The sequence below is a fragment of the Gossypium hirsutum genome, chromosome D05, assembly GCF_007990345.1.
Source record: "Gossypium hirsutum isolate 1008001.06 chromosome D05, Gossypium_hirsutum_v2.1, whole genome shotgun sequence".
NCBI classification, from domain to species: domain Eukaryota; kingdom Viridiplantae; phylum Streptophyta; class Magnoliopsida; order Malvales; family Malvaceae; genus Gossypium; species Gossypium hirsutum.
This window is the reverse complement of record NC_053441.1, coordinates 48,118,813-48,128,046: the sequence shown is the minus strand read 5'-3', so window position 1 is coordinate 48,128,046 and position 9,234 is coordinate 48,118,813. Positions and strand designations below refer to the sequence as shown.

The window sequence follows — 9,234 nt, the reverse complement described above, 5'->3', positions numbered from 1 at the left end:
TAACGACAATTAACGGCTCAGCGATTAAAATGTTATAACAAGATAACGTAAGTAACTAAAACGTAATATTTCAAACATAAGTGACTAAAATGTAACCTAAAATAAACAAAAGTGACCATAAGTGTAATTTACCCATGATATTTTTTACTCAAGAACATTTTTGAAAAAAATTAATTAAGTTCTTTTGAAATTTTTGTATTCAATTCAACCTTTAAACAACAAAATTAGCTAAGTAAACCTTTTGAGTAATGTTGATCATTACAACCCTGATATTTCATGTCAACAACAATTGATGACATAGTAGTACATTGCCACGTCAGCAAAAATTATTTTTTTTTAAAATAGAAAAAATTAAAATGAACATTTTTTTAATTTTTTTTGCTAGAATGAACTTTAGATATACTTCTCCAAGTTCATTCTTTCAAATCTTAATTTTTTTTAAAATCTAAAAGTAATTTTTTAAAATTTTATAAATTGGTAAAATATTATTAAAATTCATAAAAATATTAAATAAATTGAAATTTAATAAAAAAACCATTTAAAAGTAAAGTTTAAAATGAATTTAGACATAAAATTGTCCAAATTTATTGAAAACGATTTTTTTTAAAATTATATAAAGTTTAAAACAATATTAAAAATTAATTTTCTTTAAAAAATTGATATGTTTATCAATGTTTTAATTATATTGGTATCTTTTAAGATGTATAAAAATATTTAATAAATAAATAAATAAAATTATTTTATTTTAATTTCATATTTAATTCATTATTTTTGACACATCATCTTCATCCTCGCACGTCATATAAGCTACTTCGTTGACTGGCGCTTGATTGACGGTCAACTCACGTTTTCCGTTAAACTTGAGCTACTTTCTGAAAAATTCGTAACATTTAAAGCATCAATCCAAAAAAATGGCTGAAACCCAAAAAATCTATTAACATTGAAGGTATTTTCGACAATTATGCCAAAACATTTCATCTTTCTCAACATTTACGAATATTTAATTTTCTCAACATTTAAAATTAGAGAAGAGAAGTAAGGGAAGGACAACAACAAATAGTAAAGAACCAAACCCAAAGCTTTTAATTATTTTTTTCTTTTCTTATAAAAGATTAACAGTTTGCAAGTGGATTTGGAGTTTTGACTCTACTCTTCTCTCCCTTTTTTAGGGCTATTTTTTCAACTTCAGTTTTTTTTATTTATTTCTAGTCAAATATTTTTCTTATTCTTGTTGGTGCCGCCTGACAAACCGATGACACCATTAAAAAAATAATTTTTTTGTTACCCGGTATACTTGTATTTTTTCGAGTATTTTGAAAAAAAAATACTAATGTTGCCTAATAAAATGACGGCACAAAAAAAATCGTTTTTAAAACCAATGATTGGCTGATGAATGGGGAAAAGAAGGGTGGTGCCGCCGGTGTGTCAGGTGGCAACGGTGAAAACTGTTCAAAACAGCCCATTTTCGCAAATAATTTTTTTCTTGACCCATTTTTGTAATTAATTATTATTTTTATATTATTTCTGTAAAAAAACCCTAATTGTTCCAAAAAGTATTAAGTTTTTTTTAATCACTTTAATGATTGAATTGATATCACTTGAATTTTGATACCAAACTCAATCATCTATTTAATTAATAGTACAAATACAACAAATTCTTACAATGTTAAACAAAAATAAAGGTTATTTGCAAAGGAACTTACTTCATCCAGTGAGCTCGCTTATGGGTGGACGATCCATGACATTGGATGCAGTTGTGGCATTTTTCCGCAGCAAAGTATCGATATCAGGCAATTTAGGTATCTGAGCCAAAAGGTCAATCGTTCTTCGTAATAGTCGAGCTAAATCACCCTCATCCATTGCACAATCCATCATCAATTCCCTCCATGATAACCCAGACGCCCAGGCTTCCACCATTCCTGAAAACTGGCCATCTAAACAACAAGCTATCTCTACCTCATGTTTCTCTTGAAGTTGGACAAACGAGTTCCTTTGTTCTTCTAGTAAACTAATCACATTTAGGACAGTAGACGAAGATTCGTATATGTAATTATTGTTTTTCCATGCGCGTACCTTGATCCCCTCGGACACTAAACTCGCACACACAGCAGCGAGTTGCGCAGGCTTTAACTCTAGCAAGATTTTGTTTCGAAGTACCATTGCCAACCACAGTTCATTTTCTCCTCGAATTGCAGCTGCTGTTTCACCCAGGGGAAATATTACATGTGTATTGATGTCTAATGCCCTTGTTTCATGAATGACTTTGCTGATTTGTAGAAACTCCTTCCAACCAGAAGGTTCAATTTGCTCCATTCTATTGATCAAATGATTTGATCTAGCCTTCAACCGTTTTATCTTTTCCTCTGTAAGCTTAGCCCTGTCCAAGATCTTTTTATATTCTCGGAAGCCCTCAGTACGGGCTATCTTTTTCTTCAAACGTGCAACTTTGTTCCTTTGTTCTCTGTAACGTTCCACTGATTCAATGTATGCTTGTGACATATGTAACACCTCATCATTTTCGGAAAGACTACTTAAAACTGGCACATTTAGACTCCAAGACCATGTCTCCAGAGATCCTTCAATGCACCATAGACCACCAAGCTCAGAATCAGCAAGTTTTTCCCATTGTGTTTCCTCTTTATCGAGAAGTGTCCTCATTATTTCCCGGGGCAAAGCTTCCCCCCGAGTTAAAGCAACATTGGGAAAGCCACTTCTATAAACAGTTTTAATCCACTTTTCTGTAAATAGATACCAGGAGTTATCTGAACCAAGGGCCACATAATAAGTTGGTTCAACATCTTGATGAGTGTCAGATGTTCCAACACTGCTCAGTGCAAAAGAATCATCAACCGAAACCATGTTCTTAAGTTTTGACCCATCAAGCGATTCAACCTCTGCTAGATAAACAGCAGGAACGAAGTTTTCAACTCCTTCAGAATCCTTATACTGCAAGCAAATGAAGGGTAGGTGTCCATTTTCAAAATCCTTTAGGAGAGGTTTCAGAGCAGAAAATCTCTTCAACTCCATCCTTCTTCGAAGTTCAGTCCTGACACGTTTTTCTGCCCTTAATTCCTCTTGTAAATCTGCAATCTCCTTATATGCCACCTCCGTTAGAAGTTTCTGGCTCTTTCTATCTATAGCCTCATCACTAATTTCGTAAGTCAATGCTTCTATCTCTTTCTGTATTTTAGCAAGCTCCTCTTTTGCAGCAAGCATCACATTGCTGCCTAAGTAATTTCCAAAACTTTGTTCAACTAATTTCCTTGCCTCTTCCAAAGTTCTCCTTGCTTGTAATGTGTTTGTTTCATCCGATTCATTGGAGTGACGAGTAACTTTTGCACCTCCTAGAAGATTCAACACCATTCCATATGAAGCAGTGAACTGTGATATGAGGGGTTCAACTCCAGAAAATAGAAGCTTGCAGCTCTCTTCAGCACCTTCATAAGGAGTCTGCACTATCACAACATGGCCCCTTTCATCTATGCCTCTACGTCCAGCACGCCCTGCCATTTGAAGCAGTTCATTAGGGCTTAATTGGATACGTCCAGTGCTTGTCCTTTTGCTAAGAGATGAAATAACAGCAGTCCTAGCAGGCATATTAATTCCAGCCGCCAGGGTTTCTGTAGCAAAAACAACCTTAACAAGTCCTCGCTGAAAGAGCTCCTCAACAAATGATTTCCATAGTGGAAGACAACCAGCATGATGTGCAGCCACCCCTCTAATTAGTCCTTTCACTGCAGTCTCCCTCACAGCATCAGGATACAGAAGCCGAAACTTCTTCAATGCAAGTTCTACCTCACTCATCTCACACTCATCCAAAAGGCTACAATCTTCAACATACTGCACAGCTGCGTCACAGCCTCTCCTATTAAAAATAAACCAAATTGCTGGAAGCATGTCCTTTGCTTTGAGTTGCCATAGTGTATCAACAACTTGAGGAACCTGAAAATTATTGTGTAAGCTGTAAACATATACTTTTTTTCATTTAGGATTGTTATTAATCAGGTAAAAGGATATTACTGAAAAGTATCCTTTATTTGCAAACAAATTACGCAAACTGCAAGTATAAAATCACTAAACCATACCTGTGAACGGCGAATCATGTTTTTGTCATTCTTTGAAAGAGGCTGCTCAGACATGCCAACTATACTATCAAAGCTACCGTTTCTTCCATGTCTTCGTGAATTCCTTCTTCTAGATCCATCATCCCTGTAATTCCTTCTTCTAGATCCATCATCCCTGTACGAGTTAACTCCTGAAGCAGAAAGTTGTAAATAATTGAGTGACAACTTCCTGCTCAAATTCCAAAAGAAATTGAAAACTTGTCAGAAGTAGTAACAGATAAATGTGATACTATGCAAAATATAATCAAACAAAAAAGCATTCAATGAAGTTATAATTTACAAGCGTGACAAATTTTAACTACATGCACATTGCTTTAAATTGATACTTGGAAAACAGAAAGCTATAACTTGCAAGAAAATATGTTGACTTGAAAAATTACAGAAAATAACCATTGAAAAGATGCAATAATGAAATTTTTATCATTTTAGTTCAACAGAAAAAATGCAAACAATTTCATTTTTATCAATTTTTATTTCCTAACTTACAGTTATGAAATTTTATCAATTTTCATTTTGCAGAGAGAGAGAGATGGAATTTCTAAAAGTACAGACAGAAAAAATTAATCCGAGAAAAAACTGGATATGACTGCACGTCTGGGTATGGTAAAAAATAGCAACAATTAAACTAAGAATAAGTATCGATGATGTTGAGGGTTACCCATTTTACCGATCTCAAATCATTATTATAGAAACCATAGGCAATTTTAAGTAGAGTATTTTGGTAAAAATGAAATAAGGAGGCTCATCTTACACAATAAAACACTAAACATCTACATGTCAAATGTCCATAATTTCACACTAAAAACCTAGAATCCCAATGTATTTTCCATCAGGCCACGTATAAGTACTTCAGATTACTCCTTTTAAATGTGAACAATAGAGTAATCAGTATCGTGGTAAACGTGAAATGACCAGTCTCATACCTATTTAAATTATATAATAACAGACACACATGTCAAGTGCCTACAGCCAAATATTCCTCCAGCATATGAATAAGAAGTTGCATAAGGTCAGCAGTTCCGATTGAAATACCTATTCATGTGTGTTCCCTTGTCATTAAGAAGCGGAAATAAAGAGGTCTTTGTTGAGAAGTGCCAAGTCAATGGAACGGGACGCCATGATGATTTTACCAGCTCTGTTTTACCATGAATCTAGAAACAAAAGGAGATTAAGGGGAAATTTTCAATAATCTCATAGGCTCATAGACTATGATTCCAAGATATAGAGGTAAAGCCACAAAGCACAGCAATTATGTGCAAGTGAATGAAGATCACATAGCTAGGAGGGAACTTTCAAATCTTTGTGCACATTCAACGCGCATACCAATCTGACTTGGAATATGAACCAAGAAACCCACTGTAGAATAAATACAGTTTCCCATAGATGAGTCAAACCAAGACAACAAAGATGCAAATTTAAGAATTTACTATATAGGAACTGGCCCCAATACCATTTAGGCATTTACTAAATGAGAAATCCCAAAAGCAGAAGATTACCTGAAACCCAAGACCAAGGACATTCAAAAATATGGATGAGTTGAAAACAGCATTCTTGCTCATGGAGATAACACTTATAAAGAAATAAAGGCTGAATTTTCCTCAAGAAAAACAAATTTACCCAAAACATTTGGCACAGCACTAGGTTCAAATCCGCCTTCACCCAAAATATAAATAAATAAAACAAGTTTAACTCAATGGAGTCCACAACCAATATTACATGCTTGGTGAAACATCAAAATTACAAAACTAAGACTAGAGCATATGCACTTCTGACAAAGCTCATCTTGGCACAGGATGCCAAGCCCAGCAAATTAATACACTGAGACATCAACTCAAGCCCCATGAGATCATGCTTGACCAGACAATATATTGCACATGATCTTTTTTTAGTAATCAAGCCATGTGAAAAAAGGTACATCAAGAAGTGTAACAAGCAGTAGAAAAAAGCAATAAATTTCATCATGGAGGAAAAGCCAAAATGCAGAAAAGTAGTAACACTTCAACTCCAATATCGAGATTAAGGCATAAACACTTCACCAGAACATCCATTTTGAGTTTGTGAACCCAAGAGGTAGAGCAGACAAACAAAAGCAAGGAAAGATACAGACAGTAGATGACAACTCTCAAACATTTGAACTAATATCAGTGCTGGAACATATGATATAATAAGACAAGGAACGCTACCTGACCAATCCAACCAGCTAGCTCATCTGGATTTGCAACTGTCGCTGACAGGCTTATAAGTTGAACTTCTTTAGGGCAATAAATCACCTGAAAATATTTCAGAACTTGGTGAAAATGTATTGCATTTGACATTCTAGATATAAATGAGATTCAAAAATCAGATAAACTCACAATCTCCTCCCACACAGTACCCCGAGATATGTCACTTAAATAATGAACCTCATCAAGAACAATCACATCAACATGAAAAAGACCACTCCCAGAAGAAGCCATTCCAACACTGCATCAACAAATCCAAAACCAACATGCTTAATATTACCAATTAACAAGAACATTAAGAAGGAAACTTATGGAGGTTGCAACTTGAAATTGAAACATGAAATACCTAGATGAACGTAGAAACTGCTACCACAAGTTGCAAAGTGATATACCATACTTAATACATAAAAGTATATAATACAGTGACTAATTAATATGCACTAGATACTTGGTGCCATTCACATCAAAGCTGCACAAATGTCATGCTTATGCTTTGGAAATACCAAGTACATTTCTTCCACCATTCATACCATGAAATTCCTGAAACTGTTATCCGATGTACCTATTATACAGCATGTTCCGCAGAATCTCTGTAGTCAAGACTAAAATCTGAGCATCCTTGTTGACAGCAGAATCTCCTGTGAGAAGGCCAACATTATTATCCCCAAATGTCTCCCTAAAACAACAAAGATCACTATATCAGCTCGAAGGGTTCATATCACCTATAATTATTTGCACTACAATGTAAGCATGACCCAATGCCACTATTCATAGTGGCAGGGCGCCTTGAAAGTTATTTGGAGCCTGGAGGCCATATGAACTCCACAATTATGGTGAGGTTTAAATTTTAAAATTTAATGCATTAATAGCATGTTTCAACCCAAAACCACTGACAAACTAACGAAACTTAAAATTATTTGAAAAAGGTAATAGAAAACGAAAATTATAATTCATTATGCATGTTGAGAGGGGAAGAAAATAGCTCTAATTACCTAAACTGTCGAAACTTCTGATTGGATAATGCCTTAAGCGGAGTTGTATAGAATAACCTCCTTCTCCTGGCTACCGTCGCCACGGCAGCAGCTTCCGCAATTAAAGTCTTTCCGCTGCTGGTGGGCGCTGAAACCACCACAGACGAACCCCTTAAAAATGCTTCTATCGCCATTCTCTTCAAAATACAAGGGCAAGATCATTAGAACTTCAAATTCTTCTTCTTTTTTATCTTTAAAGAACATATTAAAAATAAGGAACCTGAAATTTATCAATGCGAAAATCGTAAATATCAGCGAGTGCATCGACGTCAATCATTTCCTCCCCCAATTCCTTAACTAGATTACAAAGCTTTTCAACTCGTTGCCAAGTGGATTCTATCTGCCAGTTGGATGAATCCACTGAGATTTCTTTTTCGTTTTCGTTTTCGTTTTCGGTATAGTCTTCATCTTCGTCTTCGCTCGGTCGGACATCATTGGAAACTTCACCGGAAACGTCTTCGTATTCGTCGTATTCATCAGCAGCTTCAAAATCATCGTCGTCTTCGTCATCTTCGAGTTCCTCGTCAGAGAGTTGGGGCTCAGCGGAGAAGGGAGAGCGAGGGGATTTGAAAGAGAGACGAAAAGAAAGCGGAGAGAGGATGGAAGTGGGGCGAGGGAAAGGTAGGGATTGAGAAATGGAGCGGAAGTGAGGGAATTGGGAGTGTTTGGCTTGTCGGAAAAGAGAAGGAAGGGTGAGGATTGAGAGAGTGTTCATGGCGGGAGTTGCTCAGCGGTATTGTAGACCGAGTTACTTACACCACTGGACAATCCATTTGGATACCAACCAATACAAAATTGAACCGGCGGCGGTTTGAATATTTATTTTGTTATATAAATTACAGAATATCTTTGCTTCGTTTCGTTGTCTACTTCAGCCAGCGTTACACTAGATTTTTTTTGTATGAGGATTTTTTCGCTTCCCAACTTCACCAAAAAAAAAAAGCGCTCCATTTAATATTTTATCTTTTTTTAATTTTTAAAATTATATTTTTCTATCAGATCATTTCAAAATAAATGAATGAGTAAATTGCAATGATGATTATGAGCAAAGTGAAGTGTCCATAAAGTTGATAGGTGAACCAGTGAAATGCACAAAGTAATACTTGATAAACGAATAATCATAAATGGCTTTTAAAACAAACAATATTAGAAATGTGTATGTAATTATGTGTACATGAGTTATTGTGTGGTAACGATGTACAATATAGATTTTGAAAATGTGATAAGTAAGTGCAATGCTCTAGTAAACTTAGTGAAATAGTGAGGGTACAATTAGCATACTAATAAGGATGTGCACGCTTTGTGTTGAAGATAGTGTTTAGTGTGAAGACAGATATTTATGCCATATAGCATAACACTTAAGTTCATAGTGAGGACCTTAAGTGATTTGGTGTAAGGTTGGTTACACCTTTAGTGCAAATTAGTGTATAGTGTTTGGTTGAAATCCCGAGTATCCAAATGAATTTTTCTAGAATTTACTAAGGGCTAAATGTTACAATTATTGATAATTGGAAGTAAAATTTCAATGTAAGCTAAAAAAGATAGGAATAAAATGGCATTGATGATAAGTGCAAGTAGTGATAGATTAATAGAAGAAGATTCAATAAGAGACTATTGATGCCAATAGTAATAAGTGAATTAGTGAAACAATAATTCATTAAAAGGGCTAGGTGATCAGCAAGTGAGTAAATGAACTAATAAAAAAAGTAATTGTTGGATCTAGTGCCCCAAGTGTAATATATTCGTTTTGTATACTTGTATTTTTCAAACAATTTGGTTTAATAAAAATATTTATAAATTACATTGGTACCCTTGTATATTGTCCTCAATGTTTTTGCACGCAAAGCAAAATAAAAG

The 9,234-nt window shown here is 34.8% G+C and overlaps 1 protein-coding gene across 2 annotated transcripts; it reads right to left on the bottom strand.

Moving 5' to 3' along the window:
- Nucleotides 1-701: 701 nt before the first annotated feature.
- On the bottom strand, nt 702-8,308 carry LOC107903689 (DExH-box ATP-dependent RNA helicase DExH15 chloroplastic). 2 transcript variants are annotated; one of them, XM_016829832.2, is made up of 9 exons: nt 7,598-8,240; nt 7,339-7,514; nt 6,909-7,022; nt 6,479-6,587; nt 6,308-6,394; nt 5,157-5,275; nt 4,086-4,293; nt 1,704-3,942; nt 702-872 (listed from the first exon to the last, which is right to left on the bottom strand). In XM_016829832.2, the coding sequence occupies exons 1-8, from the start codon at nt 8,090-8,092 to the stop codon at nt 1,705-1,707; spliced, it is 3,546 nt and encodes a 1,181-aa protein (XP_016685321.2). In that variant the 5' UTR covers nt 8,093-8,240; the 3' UTR covers nt 702-872; nt 1,704. The 2 variants fall into 2 exon arrangements, with proteins under 2 accessions (XP_016685321.2, XP_016685320.2); XM_016829831.2 differs by lacking the exon at nt 702-872 and having other exon boundaries at nt 1,551-3,942; nt 7,598-8,308.
- Nucleotides 8,309-9,234: the final 926 nt, after the last annotated feature.